Genomic DNA, 23,908 nt, shown 5'->3' with positions numbered 1-23,908 from the left:
TGTGTGTGTGTGTGTGTGTGTGTGTGTGTGTGTGTGTGTGTGTGTGTGTGTGTGTTATAATACAAACCTGTAGTCCTTGCATATGATTCTCCAGTCTTTGATTTCTTTGATAGGCCCACGTCGCTACTTCTTCCCATCTAGACTGAATAATCGTGATCCAGTGTTTGATAACCGCAGCACCATCGGGATGCGCTTTTCCAAGAATAATGTGTGCCAATTCTAACGTGTTGTCTTTTTCAATTTCCTTGGTCTGTAATTCGCGGAGGAATCTCTGGTGCTCCATCACTTGGTTCCTGCTCTCCTGCTCGTCTTCTGGCAGCGGTCCCGCAAATCTAAGCTTCATTTCCGCGTCGCTCAACCATTCTAGCAATACGTGAACAGCTTTGTGAAGTCGTTCGGCTTCTCTGATGGCTTCTTCTAATAATCTGGACTTCTTTATCGAGAGACTCGTCACTCTGTCCCAAAGACTATTCAATTCGGACAATTGCGATCTGATCATCGATGCGTCTTCAATAGAAGCTTTAGATTCTAGTTCATGACCGGTCTTAATGACGGACTCCATCTGTGAGGCACGTGACTCCAGATCCCTCTCAAAGGTTTTGTGTTGTTCTACCAAATTAGTTACCGTATCCAAATCACCGTAAAGTGGTCCGGGATTGGCCAGATATTTCTCGGTCTTACTCAACCACTCCAACAACGCCTGAATAGCGTCCTTAAATTGTCCGGAGAATAGCAAGGCTTCCTCCAACTTTCTTTGCCGATCCACGCATTTACCGCAGACCGTTGTCCACTTGTTCTTTAACTCGTTCAGAAGTTCCCTTAAGGCAGGTTCATCGGTCTTCGGCGCCTTGTCTTTCAATGTTTTGCCGTTTTTCATGGTATTATCGTATGTGCTTTGCTTAGCACTTAGTGCTTTTTGTACCTCGCGGTGTCTGTTGAGGCGCGATTTAATTTTATCTGGATCATTGCCGCCAAGTCCGTCGGTAGCAACTTCGTCTAATGTTTTCTCGGTTTCATCCAACCAGTTCATTAGGTTCGACCAGCTATCGTGGAACTCTCTGGCTTCCTTGTAACCGTGATCTAGAGCTCTCGTTCTCTCGGCTGATTTGGAAACTACTCGTTCCCATCTGTGTTGTACACTCACGAGTAAGTTTCTTATAAGAATCACGTCTTGCTTTTGAGAGAAGTATTTGAGATGGGTCCCTTTTTTGTCGAGATTCAGCATTGTTTCACGATGAACGCTGACATCCTTTTGGAATGCTTTGTGTTCCTCGATTTGTTGAAGTATGGTTTCCATGACTCTCGAGACTGGTTTGAGATTCGTTAGAATCTTTTCGGCATTAGTTAACCAATCAACGAAAGCTTGTAACGCATCATGGAATTCGGTGGCTTCCTTCAGAGCAATTTCTAACTTTATTTTCTTATCGCTGGCACGTGCAAGCACATTGTCCCACTTTTGTTTCAACGTTCGCAAATTGTGATTTAATCCACCAGCACTACTCGTATCTGCTTTCTTCAGATATTCCTGTCCTTGTTGCAGCACTGTTTCGACCTTTGGACGGTTTTGTTCTAGCTCGTTGTACACCTCCATAAAGCGTTCTAATTGTTCAGACGCTGTCTCGGGCAATCCGCCAACGGGCTTAGAGGCTACTATCATATTATCTACGTCGCCCAACCACGACAGCAAGTCTTGTATTTCAGCGGTAAAGGATTGAGCCTCTCGTAAGGCATCTTCCAATTCTCGTTGGCGATCAGCAGCGCGTTGGAGTAGATCTCGCCAGCGACGATTCAAAGTGCCCAGTTTGTCAGCTGTAGTTGACGCTTCTGCGGTACCTTTGCCATCCTCAATTAACTGTCGTCCAGCGTCGTTCAGAGTGTCAACGCTCGTCTGATGAGCTTGTATATCATTCACTAGTACTTTCAGTTTGGCCAACTCGACTTCGATCACTTGTGGATCACCCGCCACTGGTCTAAGATTATTCAACGTTTTATCAGTTTTATCGATCCATACTAATAGTTCATCCAAAGCGTGCTGGAATTGACCGAGTCGCAATAATGCATTCTCCAGTAATCGCTGCCTTTCCACCATGCCTCTCAGCAATCCATCCCAGCGTTTGTTTACAGCACCGAGTGGTTCTTTGATGGCTGCCGCTTGTTCGGAGGAAGTTCTTTCTGTTAATTCGGCCGCTTGCCTAAATATGAAAAGACAATAATATTTAAAAAACGTTAATTTTCTCAACGTCATATAGACGTATATAAACGTATTCGAACCACACAACATTGAACCATATCTACAAGGAGAACGGGTAGTATAAAAATTTCAATGAGTTTAAGAGGATCCTAAAGACATCTGTTTTATTAAAATTTTTTATTTTAACTAATCTTTTAGAGGTGCTTTATAAAATCGCAAAACTTTTACAGAATTAAAGTACGAATCAAAATCTAGAGAAATAAAGTCGATTTAATATAAAGAACAAAAAAAATTTATTTTCGATACGTAGAGATACTGTCATTTGATGACAATATTTGCTTACTATACAAAATCTATGATATATATGTACAAAATGGAATTGTATTTCTCTAGGAAAAATATGTACGAACAATATCGTGCAATTCAAACTAAGATTAAAAGTCTAGAAAAAAAGATTAGTTTAATAACTTTTTATAATCGCAACTCCAGATATAGATTAGAAAAAGAACAGTCTGAAAAACATTTTGTTTATTCTCGATATAAAATCCAATTCATATGATGATATTAAACATGTACTTTAATTCTGGAAAAAAATTCCGAATCTATAAAAAAAATACATACAAAATCTTAATGATATGCACGAATGACTCTACATTATTGACCCCGATCAAGTTTGAGCACTTTAGCATCCCCTTCTACCGGAGGAATTAATATCAACTGGATATTAATCACTGCTGCTTCTGTATTATTTCTATCAAATAAAAATAATATTATCGTCTACGAATTCTCATGGTTGATGGATCACTCAATTTACCTGCTACATGCGGCTGAGTAATTTACCTTAAGGTAACATAAAAGGGGAGGATCCGATTAAATGTGTGACGCAAATTGTTAAAGGGTAAGATTATTAAACTAAACGACGGGGGAGTAAACACGTTCAGAACAACGTGAAGCCATGCTCTAACTACCAGCGACAACACAGAGAGAGATAAACTTGCCTTGTCAGACTCCTATGTTCGGGAACCAGTGCAGAGAAAAATAAAAGATGGGATTAGATTTTACATTTTCTCGAAGATATCACTCATCGCAAATAATTTTTGGACGGGAATTGCACAAAGGGGACAATGCTGCGCACTGAACTCTTTGTAACGTCATTAACATGTAAATTCAGCTTTAATTTGAAAAATAAATTATCACCTGTTTAATGCTTCAACCTTCACCATGTGTGGATCCACCTCGGCCTTGAAATTGGCCAACTGCTTAATCTGCTTCTTGACCTCGTCGATGTCGCTGCCAAGCGGGCCCATCTCCGCGAATCTGTCCTCGGCCTCTTGCAAGAACTCCAATAGATTCTGCAGCGTCTCGTGGAACTCCATCGCTTTCTCCATGGCATCAATCAGATTCTCTTCGCGTCTGGCATATAGAGCGGTAACGTTGTCCCAAGCTTGATCCAAATCTTCAATGTGCTTTCGCACTTCAGGTTTATCCGGCTCGCCGCATAAGCCCATCAATTCGTGTCCCGATGTTCGGACCTGCTCGACATCCGGTTTGGTCTGATCGATCTCTTGTCGAATTTCCTGCAAGGCTACTTGTTGTTGCTGAATAGCGGCTGGTTGAGCCGCCGGTGGTGCCTGTCCAGCCAATGCGTCCTGCAGTTCTCTCAGAGTGGCCATAACTCCGTTTAACTCGGCCCAGAATTTCTCGGCGACGGCCAGAGTGTCGTCCAAGGTACGACCACGATCGGTCGTGGCCTTCTGTACGTCGGTCCATAAGTTGTTGAGCTTATCTAGCTTACGTTTAATGTCCTTCACCGCCGGATCGGCTCTGTTGCCGGCTTTGCTAATCACGTCGTCTGCAGCTTTTTTGACGGCCGCGTACGCTTCGGATCTCTGAGCAAGATCCTCTGCTAGTGCGGCATTCTCTTCCATCTGATCGCGCAAACGAGGCGGATGGGCACTGATAGGTTCGGCGCCGTTCACTTGATCAGCGGTAGAAGACAGTGCACGTAGCATGCCCTCTAGTTTGTCGGAGAACTGAGAGGATTCCTGCAATGCCTGTTCCAGCGCTTGTTGCCGGCCTCTCAGCTCAGCTCTTAGTGCCGCATAGCGAGCATTATCATTATCCAGGATATCTTGCACTTTTATACCTTCTTCCTCGTTACACAACTTAATGAGCGCCTCACCAGTCTTGTTAAGTTTCTCCACTAGAGGTTTATGCTCGTTAATGCTCTGTATAAGAAGCTCATTCTTGTCTTGTTGTGCTGCTATCAAGTCGGGTCGCAAAGCGGGCATAGGTAACATAGCGACTTGTTGTTCAGCCTCTTCAAGCCAGCTGACCAAGCCAGCATGGGTATCACGAAGATGTTCCGCTAATGGTAAAGCTTGTTCAAGAGCTCCCAATCTATCACTTGATAAAGCTGATACAATTTCCATTGTTTCGCGCAAGTCTTCCATCTTGTCTCTGATGGTAGACGTATCTTCGTGCTGAGCATTCTCGCGTATTACCTTCTTCGCAGTCGAAATAACATCACGGACTCTACCCTTCTGACTAGATATGTCGTCATTAAGGGCTTTGTGTTCTTTCAATTGTACTCTAATAATTTCAGGTTCACTGCTAGGCGGCTCGGCCTCTCGAAGTTGATTATCCACCTCTCTGAACCAGTCGAGCAAATCATCGATATCGCCAATCACTTCTAAGGATCGCTGTTTGCTCAACTGAATTCTTTCCGCTTTTCTTTGGATCTGTTCGGCAATCGCATCAAATCGCCTGTTGTCCCTAGTCACGAGACCTTCAATAGTTGCAGCACCTTCTCCTGGTGACATTTGACACAGCTGCGGGCCTACCGCGTTAATCTTGTCCAAAACGGGTCTGTATTCTGATATCTCCATCTCGAGTCGAATAATTTCTTCCTCGCGAGGTTCAGCGGATTGCAAAGCAGTTTCCGCGCCTTGCATCCAATCCATTAAACGATTGTGATTATCATGGAATTGTTGCACCAGTGGTAAAGATTCCTGAGCATGTTTCAAAAGATCCGAACCGCGGGAGACAAGATCGTTAAATCGGCGTTGCAGAGAGTCCAATTTATCCTTCAGTTGAAGCGCTTCGTCACTCGAAATGTGTTTCATTAATTCTAGACCAGAATCTACAGTACTATCGACTTCCGTTTGTCGAGTTGATACTTCTTCCGTAAGATCTGCGAGGTCTTCCATTTGTTGTAAGAGCTTTTCTGTATGTACAGCCAAGATGCGATATTTTGATAATCTGATCTCCATACTCTCCATCCATGCCTGTAAGTCTTGATACGTGAGAACCAGATGACGTAAGCCTTGTCTGGAACGTTGCAGCAAACTACCAAGAGCCTCAGATCGTTCGACCAAAGTCGCGTATCTATCTGCCGCATCTTGAAGCTTATCAGCCAACGTGGTGGCCTCATCTTCGCCTACCATTGACATAAGTTGGCTGGCTATCTCCGTGAGTTCGCTGAAATCTGGTGTTTTCGATATAATGTCCTCGTGTAGTATGTCATGTTCGCGGATACGCTGCTGTATCTTTTCCTCGTCGGTAGGCACTAACTCCATATCCCTGACTTTTTTCTCCGTCTTATCCAACCAAATAGCAAGTGGTACCAATTTATCTTGGAATCGTTTCGCCACTGCCATTGCTTGCTCAAGAGCTTCCATTCTTTCCGCGGCACTTTCTGTCAGATTATCAAATCGGCCTACTAAATCGTTCAATTGTTTCTCGATAGCCTTACGCTCCTTGGGATCCGCATCGGCAGCTACCTCTCTTCCCATGTTGTATAGAGATGTCATAGAATTTTGTCGGTCCAGCAACATCTTCCTGAGGAATTTCTGTTCTTGCAGTTGGGCCTTCACGACTTTGTAATCTGAGGAAGGTGGCTTCTGGTTCGAAACCATTTCTTCTGTATCGGTCAGCCATTTCTCTAAACCATCCAATGCTTCTTGGAACTTGCCCGACTGTAGTAATCCAACATCTAACTTGCGATCACGCTCATTCAGCTAAAAAAAAATTATTATTAATTAAAAAATAAAGCAATGTATCAATTCTTGCATAAAAATATATCTTTAAATATATTCTTAATTTTTAGATATAAGTCGAATGCTTACCCTGTCTTTTAAGTCGTTCCATCTTTCGTTCATTTTATCGACATCTTTTTCAATATTACTAGTATTGACATCTCGTCCTGCAGTTTGTATAAGATTTTGACCAAGCGCGTTACACTCAACAACTGCGTGCGCCAATGGTTCGATCTTCTTGATTTTAAGAGTTCTAAAGTCCTCCTGCTGAGCTTTAATTGAGTCTACTTCGGATCCAACAGGTTTAAACCTTCTTACTTGTTCATTTGCGTCACTAATACCTTCCATAATGTGTGTGTGCAATTGATAAAACTCTTGTAGTTTATTTAAAGTAGAAGTAAGTTCCTCTTCTCTAGTACGCGCACGCTCATCCAGTTTACCAATTTGCCGTTTAAATCCATCAACTTGACTTCTCGTCGCTACAGCGTCAGCAGCAAAGCCGTAATCGACCAAACGTTCGCCAAGATTCCCCAAATCGCCAATTTCTTCATAGAGTTTGTTAATTCTGCTAACAATCTTAGCGGTATCTTCCAATTGTCCTCGTACAATTTTGATTTCTCTACCGGGTGCTTTCATGGAGTCTAGATCTTTTTCAAGAGCGGACAAATGTTGGTTAATCAATTTCGCTTGATCATTAAATTGCGCGACCGCTGTTGCTGCACTTTGCAATTCGTTACATCGATCATCTAGTTTTGCTTGCAAATCATTAATGCGATCGGTAACATTATCAATCTCGTCTTGTAAATGAGTCGCATCAACGCCCTGTTCGCCAGCTTTATTTACAAGATCATTAGCCTGTTGTCTCACACATTGCAAAGGTTTCTTCAAGCTCGTTGTTTCCTCTCGCAAGTTCTAAAAATTACGTAATTAGTACACATTTTGAATTAATCATAGTTTTTGTTTTATGAGAGTACAATCAATTTAATTACCTTTATTCTGTCGAGAAGTTTTGGATCTTTGGCTGCTCCGCCAAGAGCATCGTGTGAAGCTAATTTATCTTCACAACGTTGCAAGCCATGTTGCAAATCGCGTAAGTTTTCGTTGAAGTCCATTAAATGACGTGCGGTATCTTCCAAAGACTGTGTTCTAGACAACAAGTCTGTAAGAAATAATTAAATTATAATATTATATATTATAATACAATACACGCTCAAGTTTAAATTACTCAAATTTAAATTAATAAACTAAAATAATAAGATACTAATAAGGGATTTAAACGTACCATTGTTTAATTTATCCCATCTAGTCTTCATGGCACTAAGCTCATTCTTCACGTTTTGTTTATCAATATCGCAAGCTCCGACAAATGTTTCGCCCAGCATCTTATTATTTTCATATTCTCCAGAGTGCTTCCAAACTTCATTCCTGAATGATGACAATTCCTTCAGCTGCTTCTCGATGTCCTTGCGTCTAAAGGAAGTGGGAATCAAACTATCCAATTTATCCTCGGCTTGTCGAAGCCATGGAAGAAACACATCTTGAGCTTTGTAATATTTTTTGCAATGCTCTGCACAGGTTTGCAACCGGGTGTGTCTTTCGACAGTATCCTTTTTCAAACGATCCCATTGCGATTGCATCTTATCCAAGTCACGTTGGAGCGAGCGATTTTCAACTTTCTGAGATCGTGCAAGTACGTCGCGCCCTTTGTTCAATAGCATTATGACTTCGTGCTCTTTACCCATTACATTACGATAAACAGGCTAAAAATTATATTTTATTAGTAAATTAAACTGGGAAAAAAAAATAAGTGAAAAAAGATAAAAATAGTGATACATACTTCATGATGATCAAGTTGCTGTTGCAAAACTTCTCTGTCAGCAGACACTAACAGCTTTTCAGACATGTTTCCAAGTTCGTCCGCAAGCCATCCTAGAGTTCTGCTACAGGAGGCCTCAAATTGTCTTCCATCTCGCAGATTGCCTTCGATCTCTGCTTTCCTATGATCTAGCTTTTTCTGCAAGTTATTATACATCTTGCTGACTGTGGCTAACTTTCCTTGAATTTCGGATCTTGACGCTGGATCACTCAGAACCTCGCACAGCTGTGCACCGGCCATCTCCACGTCCGCTAACAACGGTCTCTGACCTTCCAATTGTCTCTCCAAGTTTTCAATCTTACGAAGCTGCTCTTCAGGATCTTTTTCAAGAGTCAACTCGTCCAAATTGTCTGAGATTCCTTGCAAAGCGTCTCGTAGCCGATTAAGACTAGCATCGAATTCACGACTAGTATCAACGGCATCACCCAAACTTTGAGCTCTTTCATCCAATCTTCCCATTTGATCTGCCCATCTTTGTAAAATGCTCTGCAATTTTGCATTTATCTTCTGTCCATCTGCCGAATCTATGGATATCGTGATGAGAATACTTTCTCCGACTTGTATCAAATGATCCAATTGCGGTTGCTGAGTTCTAAATTCCTCTCGCAAAACTTGTACTTGTTGCACTTGACTCGCGACCATACGAGGATCGGACGAAATTGGTCCCAAAGCGCCCAACATACGCTCTTTAGCGCCGAGCCAAGAGTTAAGACCGTCATACGTATCATAAAAATCTTTAATGTCTTCCAAAAATTTGATTCGATCTTTGCATCTGTCCGAAATCGATCTCCATCTACTGGCAACATCTTCCATCTCGTCGTTCAATCTATCTACACCGTACGCTCCTTTCTTACGTCTAACTAAATCACGCACTTGCGTTCGCGTACTATCCAGTAGAGATTGTTTCTCGTACATCTCCTCCACAAGAGCTTTAACTTGTTTGGCTGTCTTGTCTGCATCGTCTTTAGTTGCGGGCATACTTTCTTTAGGTAACTGTCGCTGAATCTGGTAAAAATAATATATTTAATTATACTTTAACATATCAAATATACATTATAATAAAAAATGTTACATTATTTTAAAATTACCTTATCCAAGAATTGAGAGAGTACTTTCAAATGGTCTATATGTTTTTTCAATTCATCTTTAATGTTATCTAACTCCGTTTGACGATCCGACAGTCTGACACCAAGTAATCCATATCTATGATTAATTTCTGAAAGCTGCTGTTGAACGGGTGATAATTCCTCTAGGTGGAAACCATCTTGGCTTGAACGGCGGCTGCTGAATCCACTGCTACCACCTGGGGAGACCGGACTTTGAACTGCGTAGGATTTAGTGGGTGACGGCGAGCGACCGTCTTGTGATATTCGCAGTACTACAAAAAAAATTACAAAAAACGTAACAAAAATGGCAATGATTGTGTGCTGAAAAAGATGCAATGTGAATGATGTATGAGGTAGTTGTTATAACTAATAAATTTTGTAAACTGGTAACAATTAATTCATAAAAAACCACGTGCATAGTTGACAAAATCGTGCTATTAAAAAATATTGTGTTTAGGCAAAATCATACATATATATGTATAATAATAATACTGAATACATATATATAATTACCTGGTCTCTTCGTCGGACTAGCACTACCACGTCGACGAGTGGGACTTTCCCCGCGTTCCTTCATCAAACTGTCATAAGCAATACCGAGATCGTTGATCTTATCGACTGTGTTACCGTAGTCGCGATATTCCTTTTGTATAGGTTTCAATTCCTCCTGTTGTACTTTCAATTTGTCCAAATCTACAGCAACCGGCTCGAGTCCTTGCACCTTGTTCTCCGTACGAGTAAGCCAATCGAGTACTTGATCGCGCAGCTTCTCATAGGCCGTGTGTTGTTCCGCTCTCGATTTGCACAATCGTTGTTTCTCATCGAGAAGATTATTCAGTTCTTTCCATTGAGACTCGAGCGCCTTGATCTTGTCTCGGATTGCGCCCGCTTCGGTTATATCCTTTTTAGAGATCAGATTCTTTCCGTTACGTATGAGATCCTCAAAGCATCCGCGTTGATCCTCACGCATATCTATCAGTTGAGCCATCCTGGCCTCGTACTCTGACATGTCGAGCTTGTTCAGATCCCTTGAGTCGAGAACTTCCATTATATGCGCATACCAACTCTCAAATTTGGCTACATCCCCGAGGAATTCGTTTAGGGCTTGTGCAATTTCGTCCAAGAATTCACCGCGCCTCAAGGACTTGTCCATCAGTTTCTCAAATCTGCTTTGCACGTCTTTCAGTTTGCTCTCAATACGTTTGGCAATGTGAACGTTACTTGAATTTAGGAGAAGATCCTGAGAATTTCTTGTAATGGTTTCTACGCTCAAACGATGGCTATCCAAATCCGCTTGAAGTAATCGCTGTTCTCTTTGTTGTTCTTCCAAGCGTTCCTTTTGTAAACTTGCTGGACGTTGCAGAGATCTGTAACATACAATTTGTTAAATTAAAATAAAAATAAACTTAAGATAGCACAAAAGATAACTCAGAAATAATAATTGTATCTTTTCTGCACTTACTTAAATTGACTTTCAACGTTGTTCAACCATGCAACCAGACTGTCCAATGCGTCTTGCACTCCTTGGCTTCTCACTAACGCTGTGTCAAGTTCCTGACACTTATCAGCCAGAGCATTACTCAGTTGTTTGTATTTATCTTCTAATGCCTTTACGGGTTCTTCAAGCTCATTAACCTCGTTGATCGTTAATTGGCCTTCCAACGAATTTAACAAAGCTTCAACGCTGTGTTTAGCGTTGTCGATTAGACGTTCATTAGCGAGGAATTCGTTATTCAATGCCTTAGCCTTGCTTAATTGATCCTCTACTTGTTTTGGCTCCGCAGCAACAGGTTCAGAAATAATTCTGTGTACTTTCGGCTCGACATCTCTCAACCATGTTCTAGCTTTATTTAAAGAATCATGATAATCTCTTTGTTTGCCACCGACTCCTGACAATCTGTCCGACAAAAGATTTGCTCGAGATAGTAGATCTTTGTATCGAGCTGTCGCGCTCGATACTTCGGCTCGTATTGGCGAATCTTGACTAGCTGTGGGTTCTTTGTGTGGCAATCTTTGTGGTAAACTGGTCCTGAAGTCATTAAGAACTTGAAGATACTCCTTACTCTCATCAACAAATTTTTGTGCGGCCATTGTAATAAATCTCAAATCTGCTTGATGAGCGATAACATCACTGATAAAATCACGAGTGGTGTCTGTACTACTAGTGAGCTTATTCAGATCGGTCAAGGAACGCTCTTTATCCTCGAGCACGCTTCTGGCTTTGTCCAACCAAATCGAGAACGTCGTGAGCTCATTCCTGTGATAGAACAAATTAATTAAATGTGAAAGCTATTAAATCATTAAGCGATTATATAAGAAACATTACTAACTTGAACTTCGTTAGTTCATCTCTGGCACCAATGAGACGTTTCACTAATTTGTCAGTGCGATCTAACGCTTTGTCGAATCGTGTCTTCAGAGATCGACCGTTCTTTTCCAATGTGGACACTTCGTCACTAGATAACACGTTGCTACCAGTCAAGACGACTTGTCGAATCTGATCCAAGCAGGATGAGACGGGTCGACTGTGCGATTCAAGATCCTCCTTTATCTCCTGCAAGTAACATTAGATGTCGTATGTAACAAATTAACTCTATAAAAAAGCGTATTTACATAAATTGAATGATTAATATAAAATATTATTATGTAAATTCTTTATTACTTACTTTCATGATAATTATCTGTTTTCTCAATTGCTCTACATCTTCCTTGACGGTATCTTGATCCGCCAGTTTGTCCTCAATTTGAGAGATCCATTGCAGGAGCTTAGACAACGTTTCGTCACAGAGTTTGTACTTCTCCTCCACCGCTTGCTAAAATAAAGTTGAAAAACAAATTTATTTTTATCTATTCCTGCAGTCTATCTATTTCGCTACATTTAAAATGTGCTAAAAAAAAAAAACTAAAGTAAATCATAAAAATATCGTCATCTCACCAATAACGATATAGGCTTCGTATTAATTAAAGATTAAAAAAACGTAGATAAGCTTACGACATATCTCACGCATGCAAACACAGGCACACTTTTAACGTACAGGTAAAATACAGTATTAAATGGTAGCTTTAATTTATCTGCAAGAACTGCATATTTCTCGTATTGGATTTTTTCATATGCAGTTTAAAGCGTAAACGATAACAGTATGAAGATAACGTAATAAACACGTTCCAACAAGCAAATAAATTAAAACGCACAATGACAGAATAACGATCGAAGTGTAATGATATACTGCATATAATAATGTGTATAAATGTATGATACAGTAATGCACAACGTAGAGAAACTCCCGCTAACTCATGCTAGCGGAAAACATAGGTGATAAGTAAACATAATCATACCTGAAAAAAAGGAAAACATTTAAATGTATATAATAATTATCTATATAACTTTAAATATAGAGATATTAAAAACTAGTTGGATTAACGCATATTAATAAGTAAATTGATAAAATTAAGACAAGATATATATTAAACATTTGTTAATTTCATAATGTGTTAATCGTTTCGAATTTTTCGCGAATCGGTAAAAACTAACAAAGATTTCAAAGAGTTTCCTTACATTATTTATTAAAAAAAGTTTTTTTTAATTATTAAATAATATTATGGTGTGCTAATGCAGTGCTTGTAAATATTGCGTTGGTCTTGATTACCGTCAAGCGGTTCACGTTACTTAACATTACGTTAAAAATGATATAGGTAACAGTTATATTAAACGATATTATTTTACTATTGTCTTATATCTCTTAATATAATTGTTATTTTTTTTACATATTATAACACCTTATTATCAAATTTTATTTTTTATTCACCAATGCCTTTAATTTATTTGCTACTATCGTCTATCATTTATATCCCGATTAAGCCAATGATTTATGATGAAAGGTAGAGAGCAACACGACATGATGCATGTCCTTTCAGCCAAATCCTTTTTCTTTTAGCGTTAATTTTGAATATGGAGAAAAATGCCAATTTGCAATTTTTATTCCATACATGCATGTTGTTTACATTAGTAGCAAATGGTTTTTTTTTAACTAAAGAAAATCACTAGCGCATCCCATTAGATTAGATCGGATGATTATCCGATATGTGATTCAGCATATCAAGAAATTGCTATATTTCGTAAGTCTTTTTGAAATAAATAATATAAACGTAGTTTTCGGATCACGCTAATTGTAAGATGATGAAAATTTTATCATAAAAAATAAGATAAGCAAGTTAAAAATTATTAGATTAATGGTAAAATAATAGATTAACGATAAAATTATAGATTAATGCTACGTAATTTATTAAAAGAGAATTAGCGTTGTTGATGCGACAAACTTGGCTTGAGATTAATGATATTTTGCGTAATGGAGGAGATTGTTCATGATGCGATGTTCGATTTCGCCCAATGGTCTGCAGATCGCCGATTGTAAATGACGAACCCGAGAAAACGCACGCGGTATCCAATTAATGTCGTTCGTGATGATGGTTGACCTTTACTGAACCCACATTAAGGTAATGAAGGAAGGTAAGCACAAAGGTAAGTATATTATATAATGACAAAAGTTTGAGATAAACCGTTTGAAGCGAGCATTCCGATAAAAGGAAGCACGGGGATGATTCCTCTGTGAAATAGAGGGAAAAAGAGAGACAAGACAAAGAACGATTTTAATTTATGATCATGCACATTACGCGTATTATTCCTCTCAATCCTCGATCAAAATGTAATAAAAATGTCATGCGAGTCAAAAACTTTGACGTCCGTGCGGGACTGTCATGCCAGCAAGCGGCTCTTCTCGCGAATGATAATGGCATAGAAAATTCACGTCAGTTCAGGCAAGGCGAGACGGAGAGAAAATCGCACGACAATAAAACGTAATGTCGATTCGTGTGACAGCGTAATGATAATCACATCCAACTCTCGGAGGAAGCTGTTATTAGATAATCGTGAGTTGAAACAATAGCAAACGTAAATTCGGTTGTGAGAAAAATTTGGAGAAACTCAAACATAAAAAAAAAATAAATAAATAAAACGAACGGAGGATAAAGAGTCAATTGGTGCGGGAGTCGCAAGGGTGTGTAAAAGGCATTCTGACTGGTCCTACTTACCCTGGCTTCAGCGGCGAGAATATAGCCCCGCTCCAAGGCTCTCACGAAGTCGATACTCTTGCCGTCAGTGTCCTCGATTAATCTGCCTCCTACGGAATCTATCTTCCCACTATTCACTGCCTCTAACAGACTCGCGATATTACCCGTGAACGGATCTTTGATTACGGTGGTGGATGGATCAATCAGGCCCGACTCGATCGCGTCCGCCAACGTGAGGCGTCTACGATCTAACACGAAAGTAACAACGAAGGGATCGTGAAAGCCACCCGTGGTCGGATTGTAAAGACCGAACTGCAGCGCTTCGATGAACGAAACGCCATTTTTTGGAGTGATCAATAGGCCGGTTTCCAGAGCCTTAGACAAGCTGTACAATTTGGACGTGGCAGTATCCAATACACTGCCCTTCTCCGCGTCCATCATGCCCTTACGGAACGCCTCCGGCAATTTTACCAGTTTCTTCTTCTGCGAGTCTTTAATCAACGCCGAGTCTGAGTCTACGATACCGAGACCGACTGCTTCCTTGAGAGTCAATTGTTCGTTCGAGATCGGATCTGTAAATTTGCCCGATTCCAACGATAGATACTCTTTCTCGATTGCCTCCTCGAAAGTAATAGGTTCCTTAACAAATACAATGACGTCACCGAAACGCACGAAACGCGGTTCCCTCTTGGTTCCACCGTTCAGTTCAATCGTACCTTTGATGGAAGGATCAATGACACCGTCTGCAATTGCTCTTGCCGTTATCACAAATCGACCGGTTCTAGGATCTTTCACAACCGACGTGTTCGGATCGATCAGTTGGTACTTGATCGCTTCTTCTAAAGTGCATTCTTTGATATTTTTGTCACTAAGTCCAGCTTTGGAGGCTTCTAAGGGTGATCTATGTGTTATTTGTTGCGCCAGAGGTTTGTCAATCGTGACCAATAAGCCTCTTTCCAAAGCTACATCAAAATTAAAAGCGCGCGTTGTCTTGGAATCTAATATTCTTCCACGGGACACATCAATCGTCCCATCCTCGATACCCACCAACAACGACTTGATCTGTCCGGTTGTCGCATCTTTCAAGGCGGTGGTATCAGGATCTATAAGACCACAGCTGATTGCTTGAAGCAGATCGTGATATTCATTAATAACGGGATTAGAGAATTTGCCACTATCACCACGGTAAAGACGACACTTGACCGCCTCCTCGATCGAGAGGGGCGTCTTCGATGTGACGATAAAACCTTTTTTCACTGCTTCTTGCAGATTAATCGCTTTGTCAAGCTCTCGAATAATATACATGCTGCGAATATCATCGACGATACCCAAAGAAATTGCTTCAGTTAATGGCATGTATCTGTTAGATTTAGTGCACTTAACGATCGATATCAGAGGATTTATTAGATCTATTTGACATGCTTCGGCCAATGTTAGCTTGCGATTGCTGGTTGGATGCACAAATTTACTCGAAGAAACATCGTACATATTCATTAATATTGTCTCGTATAGGCCGAATCCCATACTCTCTATGTCGATGATAAGACCGAGCTGCAATGCAATCGACAATGAGACCGAACCACTGGTGCCTGGTTCTTTAAACATACCAGTACGTCTATCGATTACACCAGCACGACATGTTTCCGCCAATGACAACAAACGTTCACCACGTTTGTCCCAGTAGCATGGTAATGTGGGACTGATTATGCATTTCCTCATCGCTTCGTGTAACGTTACTGCTCTGTCCGTACTGGGATCGATGATCTTGCCCGTGTTATCGTCGTACAATCCTTGATGGATGGCACGCTGCAAAGAAACAGCGGCTCTATTGTCAACAATGAGGCCAGATTCAAAGGCATCCCTCAGAGATACATTTCTGTTACCCTTGCTTGGATCTTTGAGGTAGCCAGTAGTGCCGTCTATGTAGTTTGATTGTATAGCTTCCATTAGTGTCATAGTTTTCCAAATACTAGACCTCGTATCTTTGACGGTAACCGAGTCAGCGTCTATTAGATTCTTTTGAATGGCTTCCATTACTGTTAAATAAATACCTGTTTGTGGATCTAAAAATTTGTTAGTCTTTTCATCAAGAATACCTTTTAAAACTGCCTCGCTGAAACTCATTGGTCTTCTTGTTTCGAGGAGCAAACCACGTTCTAACGCTTCCTGGAAATCTACAGGTGGTCCTCTAGCATGGCTAACTGTTCCAGACTTTGGATCGACTACGGATGTTTTAATAGCCTTATTGAATGTTATTACGTCACCGTTAGGATCTCGTACGATCGCAGTCGTAGTATCTATCACACCCATTTTTATCGCGCGATCAGTAGGAAGCTTTTCTTGAGTGTCAGGTATGGTAAATTGCCCGGTCTTAGGATCATATAATCCTTTAAAAACAGCATCTGGCAGAGATATTTTACGTTTCGCTGGTACTATAAAGCCGCGATCCAATGCGTCGGTTAACGAAAGAGGCGCACTGGTACACGGATCTACTGCCATACTGGTCTTAGCGTTGATAAAACCGTGCTTAATAGCATCGCCCAGAGATATAATATCGTTGTTTCTCGGATCTTTAATCGATGGGCTGTCCTTGCTAATAAACCCTTTATCGATTGCTTCTTCTAAAGTACAATTATTACCATCAATATTAAAAGTACTGGATTTTGGATCGTAAATTTGAAGAGCTAGAGCTTCTTGTAATGTCCATGGTTTCACGGTACTCAAGATGTATCCTTTCTCAAAAGCGATGTCCAATGTCATAGAATGTGGATAATTCAATGTTCCTCTTACTAAATCTATCAGTTTGCTTCCTTCTGCTTCGTTTAGGGGAATAACGCTTTCTTTTCTATCATCTTTTACCACTGTGGTGGAACCGTTAACGTAACCAATGGCTAAGGCATCTTTCAATGTTAAATTTTCACCCGTCATAGGATTCAGAACGAGGCCAGTCTTTGGTGAATAGTATTCCTGAACAATCGCGTCAATCAGTGAAGGCACAACCGGTGTTGTAATAATCAAACCTTTATCAAGCGCTACATCTAAGGGTAGAAGTTCTCCCGCTTTCGTGTTACGCAACCGACCTGTACTTGGAATCAACAAGTTCATCGTCAGCGCATCGTCTAACGAGACAGACTTTCCGGCTTTCGTATCAACAATCTCAGTAATAAAAGCATCGACGATGCTTCTGTGAACACCCTCTTCGACATCGATCGACTGTTTAGTTAGAGGATCTTCTATTCTTCCAGTCTCGGCATCGTAGCGACCTTGCTTAATTATGGCTTCTAGCGAGATTGGCTTGCGAGAAACGGGCACGATCAGACCTCGCAGAAACGCGGATGTAATATCAATTTTCGTCTTCGTTTCTGTATTAATGACAACATCCTTGCGAAGATCTATGGTACCAGTTTCCAGCGCTTCGGAAAATGGCACAATTTCGTCCGTAATCGGATTTCTCATACCAAGCATATCAGCGTCAATAAGTCCCGTGTCAATAGCTTCACTCATGGATAATGTTTCTCCCGTTTTTGGATCTCGAATCGTTCCTGTGATAGGATTACACATGCCAGTGTCGACAGCTTCTTGCAAGCCTAAAGTCTGTGATCCTGTGAACTGTTCTCCCTCTACTTCGTCTTCCGGTTCTTCTTTAATCCATTCCAATCGCACTGCCTCGAAGAACGGTATCTTTTTACCAGTCTTCGGATCAACCATATAAGCGACGTTTCTATCTACAAGAGGTCGATTAATTGCCTCGCGCAATTTTACGTACAAGTCCGTTTTAGACGACAGATCTTTAACAAGTACTCGATCGGGATCGAAGACATTCAGGTTTAATACCAGATCATTAAAGGAAGTGACAGAACCCGTTTCCGGATCCAAGAATTTTTCTTTTACAGGATCAAAAACTCCAAATTCCGCAAGAATCTGAGGCGTTAAATCTTTCGTAATGGTTATCGAAATATGTCTCGACCTTTCTTCGTTCGTAATTCTCTTCAATTGATTATCGTCCTCCATTTCTGTAATTTGAATCTCTTCTATCATTCTTGCATCTGAAATCGCTTTCTGTATTTCCATCGTGCTCGACTTTTTATCTTCATTCTGAGAATCAACACGAGATTTTTCTATTTGATCTAAAATAATTTTTTCAGGCGGACTTGATTCCTTCTTCGCTGAGGCGGATAATTTCGTCACGGCTGGTTTTGTCTCTTTAGACTTATGACTTGAAATTGCATCGACAATTGCTTTTCCAGCCAAGACTGGTGCTGCTACGACTGCCAGGAGACCCATTTTCGCAGCTTTTGTTATGTTAATCGGACGATCCATTTGATCTCGCATGGTCTTCATTTTTCCAGTGACAGGATCGAGCATACCTTGTTCTACTGCTTCTTTGGTGGTGATAGATTCTTTGGTTTTGACATTATAAAGAATGGAATCAGGTTCAATTAAGCCTACTTCCATCGCTTCTGTTAAATTGTAAGATTCGTTCGTCTCGGGATCTTTAAACGTTCCAGTTTTTTCGTCATAAATTTCCTCGATCGCTTCTAATACAGTTAAACTGTTTTTGGGCGATTTCTTGGATGTTACAGATTCGCTCTTGCTAGATGAAGTATCAAGGATTCCTTCCTCAACAGCTTTAGCAATGGGCATTGTGGTTCCAGTGCAAGGATCAGTATAAGTACCCTCGTTCATATCTACGAATCCTTTCTCCACCGCTTGATCGAAGGACATCTTAATGTCTTTCGTTGTGAATTCCTGTTTAGTTTCAGATTCGTCTTTGATAATGCCTCTTTGTCGAGCTTCTTCAATAGTAATAATATTACCAGTATTAATATCTTGTACTTCCATCGCACTCTTCAAGGCATAACCTGGCAAAAGCTCAACGGTCTTAGTCGTGATAGTGTGATATGATGTAATCGTTTCAGTGATAGCAGCTGTGTTTTCATTACAATCCGATGGTTTGATGATAAGCAAACCAGATTCGACAGCCTCAACAATTGGAATTGGAGTTCCTGTAGTGGGATGGAAAAATACAGCGTTGTCTCTGTCGATCAATCCAGATTCCAAAGCTTTCGTTATTTCGATACTATCAGGAGCCATTGGATATGGTAACGCCATAATAAAATCTGTCTTTATAGCATCCTCTAATGGTAAATGTTCTCCAGTAATTGGATGACGTATTATTTTTTTGCTGATGTCTATCAATCCTCGTTTTAGCGCAACGGGGAATGTCATTCCTGCTGGCGGTATATTGAAAGATTCGGCCGGTTCCTTCAACTGAAACACTTTGTTTTCTACTGCTTTGACTAGATTTACACTACCGTCCTGCGTTTTAACCAACAATTTTTCTGCGTCGATAGTGTCATTTGCAATGGCGGACTGTAACGTTTCCGTACGACCATCGACACTAAACATTAAGTTAGATAGAGGATCCACTATTTCGCAAACTATAGCTTCATTAAGAGTAAGATGCGCGCCCGTTTCTGGATGGACGATTTTACCTTCTAAAGGATCTAACAGGCCTTGCTTATATAAGCTATGCACGGACAAGCTTTTCGCCAAAGGAACCAATATATGCGCGTTCTCCGAATCCAAAATTCCACGATCAATAGCCTGCTTAATGCTTAGCATCTCGTTCCTTTGTGAATCTACAATCTGTCCCTGATTGGCGTCTATCTGGTTATTGCGGATTGCCTCCGAAAGAGTGATTGGCTCTCCTTTTTCATTGCACATTTTCTTGGCGAAAGTCTCGGCCGTTTCTACATCGATGAGACCGCTCTGTAATGCTTCCTCGACTTTTACTATTCTCTTTCGCATTTTCTGTAGAACGATAGGTTTCGCCTCTCGCTCGGGACTCTGTGATAGTGTTCTCGCTTTACCAATCGTAACTTGATATTTTGGCTCGACCGTTACTCGCGCTCTGGTCTTCATGCCCAGATTTTCGCCATCCGGAACGTCACTCGACAATTCAATCGAAGTTGTACTCTTAGTATCTTCTTTTGATACACGAATTTTTTCAGATTCATCGCGTTTTACGGTATTTTTTTCATTTTCATCTGGTGTACCATCTGTAGAGTCAATAATCGGTGAAGTTGCATTATCGTCCATCGGAATAATGCCACGTTCAATGGCGACTTCTCTCGGCACTTTCTTGCCTGTTACTGGATCTTTGACCATTGTTCTCTGCACTGCTTCTATGGCGGCTGCGGTAGCCGCAAGAGGGGCACCGATAACAGCTATCACTCCGAATTTTGCTGCATCGATCAGTGATATTTTCCTACCATCGTCGATTTTATATTCGTGTGTGTTAATATTCAGAATACCGCGATTAACAGCGTCCGCCATGCTGATGTCTTTACCCGTTGTTGGATCCTTGACGATTACGGCAGTAGATGGTATCGTTCCTTCGGAAACTGCGGCTAAGAGATTCGCAGATTTGCCTGTTTTCGTAGAAATCACCAAGGCTGTCCCTGGGTCATAAATCACTCCTTGAGTTACTTGCACTGGATCTGGTGTAGATATTTCATCGCTGGTCTTTATCTCCATTTGTTGAGAAGGATCGCCGACACGCGTTAACTCCACTTTATCGGGCTTGCCTGAAACCCTCGTAATCTGAAGAAGCCTCTGATTAGTGTTATCGCTGTCTATGTTAGGTCCGCCTATCAATATAATTAATCCATTCGCGATGGCTTCTCTCATCGAGATCTTTTGCGGATAACAGTAGTGACCCGTGGAGTCTAAGATATTCTTCTCCAAGCTTCGCATTAAGGATACCTTTCTTCCATTACTAGGATCAATAACGAAGCCAGAATTCGGATTGATAATCTGCAGCTTGATACACTCTTCGAAAGAGACTAATCTGTCGGTGCCTGGAATTATGAAAAGACCTGTAGCAGAATCAAATAGCTTTCTATCGATAGCTTCTGCGAGTGTCCAGCCATCCGTGGGTAATTCGAACACTCGTTTATCCGTAGAAATACGTTCGTTTTCTATAAATCTCATTATCTCCGAACTTGTAGTTGGTGTAACTACTGATGTGGTTACTTCTGTTTCCATATCTCGTTTCTCGTCATGCAAAGGTGATTTAAGACTCAATGTATGCGTTTCTTCGAGTGAACTTGTTTTCGATGTTATTTCGGACGTCCATTTGGTCGATTCGCTAACTTCCGTCGATGATGACATCTCTTTAAACGTCGAATCTTGCACAGAAAAAATAGAATCAATCATTGTTGACGGTGCGGTCGTCATCGTAACCAAGGATGACGACTCTTTCGTTGGCGTAGACGATGCTCGCGGAGCAATGTCTTTAGTAATAATAGTAGTAACCGTGCCAATTGCTCTAGGTGGCGATTCGCTTCTTCTATTTTTAGATACTTCGCCGATACTTGCCGTTAAAGTGCTTTCGAAAGTTGTTTGCAATGAATCCGGAGTGTGTTCTCGTGAATGCACAATGCATTGGCTAGTGTCATCACCAAGTAAGCTTTGCTCGAAGGCATCTTCAATAGACATCGTTACTCCCGAATCAGGATCTCTAAATTCATTTCTACTTTTGTCGATTAAGCCGCTGCTCAATGCTTCGTCGTAACTAATTTTGTAATCTCTTGTAACAACCTCGCCCGTTTGCAAAGTCGTTACATATCTTTTTACAGTCTTCGTTACAGTCTGCGTGGTGACCGCGATATTCAACAGACTGGTGAGCAACGCGGCACCGTCGGGAGTGATGAGTCCTCGCTTAATCGCCTCCTCCAAAGGCACTATTCTCTTGTTACGCGGATCCAGTAATTGACCAGATTTCGGGTCTAACAATCCAAGTAGCACGGCCTCCAAAACGCTCGTCTCACGTCCGTTCTCAATGATACCGATGCCACGGTTCAACATCTCCGATACTTCCGGTCTAATATAACCCTGTTCCTCTGCTTCACTCAGCGAAACAGTTTTTCCGGTTTTCAGGTCAGTCGTAAAGGTACCACCAGACTTTGAACTGATCAGACCTTTCAACAATGCCGCGTTCAGACTGATGTACTCGCCGGAAACCGGATCCTTGAAGCCATCAATATCAAAGATACTCTTTTGAGTCACCGACGTGATTAGGCCTTTTTCAACGGCCTGAGGAATAGAGAACTCTTCAGTCTTCAACATGTCACGATACGTGCCGTCGACTTTAATTATACCGCTGGTTAAGGCATCGGCTAGGGTAATCATTTCGCCGGTTCGGGTATCTACTATAGACTTGACGTTTTCCGAGTCTAAGACGCCGCGGGATATGGCCTCCAGTATCGTTAACTTGCTACGGTGTGCCGGGCTGGCTATCTTGCCTTTGTCGTCGATGATTTCCAGATCACAACAGTCTTTGAGCGTCATCGGTTTGACAATCAGCTGCCGACGACGAGCTTCCTTGAACGGCAGTTTCTCCATCGACAAGCCGTGCATGTATCTACCACTCTTAGTATTTACTATACCGCGCTTTATGGCCTCAGTCACTGTTATTTTGCTGTCGTTCCTCGTATCCACGATCTCTTTCACATTCGGATTGATAATACCTTTGTCGACGGCCTCGTCCAACAAATAAGACTCGCCGGTAATTCTATCGGCAACACGGCCGGTCCGATCATCCACGAGACCCTGCGATATTGCATCAGAGAGCGCGATAGCACTACGAGTCACCCTAACGGTCACATCCACCTTGGTAAGATAGCCGCGCGAATACGCCTCCTCGATTGAGATTCGTTCGCCGTTTTCGGCGACGACCTGCCCCGTGACCGGATCCAACAAGCCCTCTCTTATCGCATCGACAACGCTAAATCCCGTTGTGGTGGCGGCGTTATTACCGCCACCGTCGTCGCGACGTGTTGTCGTTACCTTAACTCGGTCCGCGATGTCGGCACGCTCGGCGTCGCAGAGCTCCCGCTGAATCGCCTCAAGCAGAGACACCCGACGACCCTCCTCGTTCACCCCGCATGGACCTAACAGTCGATCGGCCAGCGCCGCGTCGATGATACCGTCGCGTGCGGCCTCCTCAATCGACACACTCGTCCTGCTGTCGCTCGACGTTACTATCCTACCGTTCCTAACATCGAGAATCCTGAGCCGAATCGCCTCGCCTACGGTCAGGATCTCGCCAGTGCTCGGATCTACGATACCCCTAACGTCAATTACGTTCTTCGTCCCGATAACGCCCGCGTCGTCAACCCGCGGTACCCTCCTAAGATCCCTAAGCTCGCTACTAAACCCGCCGTCCGTGACGGACGAGAACTCGTGCTGCTGCTGCTGCTGCTGCTGATGCTGTTGCCTGTTGGAGCTCGTCGTACTGCTCTCGTACGAGCGCTTGAGCAGGGTACCACCGGCGCCGACGGATGGAACGGCGCCCGGACTGGTGGTCTCGCCATTAGGACGATACGCGGCCTGCTCCGCGTTGTAACTTCGTTTTGAGATCTCGCTTGAGAAAGTCGTCTCAGTGGACTCATGCCTCTCGGATGTGTATCTGCGGCAAGAGCCATCGAGAGGTGTAAACGTCGGATCAAAACGTACTTCACGCACACTGCGAGAGAAAGTTTAAATCTATTTCTTAAATACGGATGCGTAAGGTAATTGGAAAATAAGCTCCTATCGTGGAATATTATGTAGCGGATGGGGATTG

At 41.9% G+C, this 23,908-nt stretch overlaps 1 protein-coding gene across 37 annotated transcripts in view; it reads right to left on the bottom strand.

Moving 5' to 3' along the window:
• LOC105829416 (microtubule-actin cross-linking factor 1) overlaps positions 1–23,908 on the bottom strand; it is a 99,771-nt gene that overhangs the window by 12,834 nt on the left and 63,029 nt on the right. For 31 of the 37 annotated variants that reach the window (XM_036290446.1, XM_036290445.1, XM_028189952.2 and 28 more), the window contains 13 exons: positions 14,299–23,752; positions 11,877–12,023; positions 11,541–11,764; positions 10,673–11,467; positions 9,724–10,577; positions 9,193–9,482; positions 8,066–9,109; positions 7,511–7,988; positions 7,218–7,387; positions 6,319–7,140; positions 3,389–6,210; positions 3,190–3,201; positions 68–2,192 (listed from right to left, as the gene is read on the bottom strand). In XM_036290446.1, the coding sequence (XP_036146339.1) occupies positions 68–2,192; positions 3,190–3,201; positions 3,389–6,210; positions 6,319–7,140; positions 7,218–7,387; positions 7,511–7,988; positions 8,066–9,109; positions 9,193–9,482; positions 9,724–10,577; positions 10,673–11,467; positions 11,541–11,764; positions 11,877–12,023; positions 14,299–23,752 (19,237 nt within the window). The remainder of the gene's footprint in view (positions 1–67; positions 2,193–3,189; positions 3,202–3,388; positions 6,211–6,318; positions 7,141–7,217; positions 7,388–7,510; positions 7,989–8,065; positions 9,110–9,192; positions 9,483–9,723; positions 10,578–10,672; positions 11,468–11,540; positions 11,765–11,876; positions 12,024–14,298; positions 23,753–23,908) is intronic. The other 6 variants (XM_036290451.1, XM_028189954.2, XM_028189957.2 and 3 more) reach the window with 2 other exon arrangements.

Source organism: Monomorium pharaonis, chromosome 8 (genome assembly GCF_013373865.1).
Source record: "Monomorium pharaonis isolate MP-MQ-018 chromosome 8, ASM1337386v2, whole genome shotgun sequence".
NCBI classification, from domain to species: Eukaryota; Metazoa; Arthropoda; class Insecta; order Hymenoptera; family Formicidae; genus Monomorium; species Monomorium pharaonis.
This window is presented reverse-complemented; position numbering and strand designations above follow the sequence as displayed.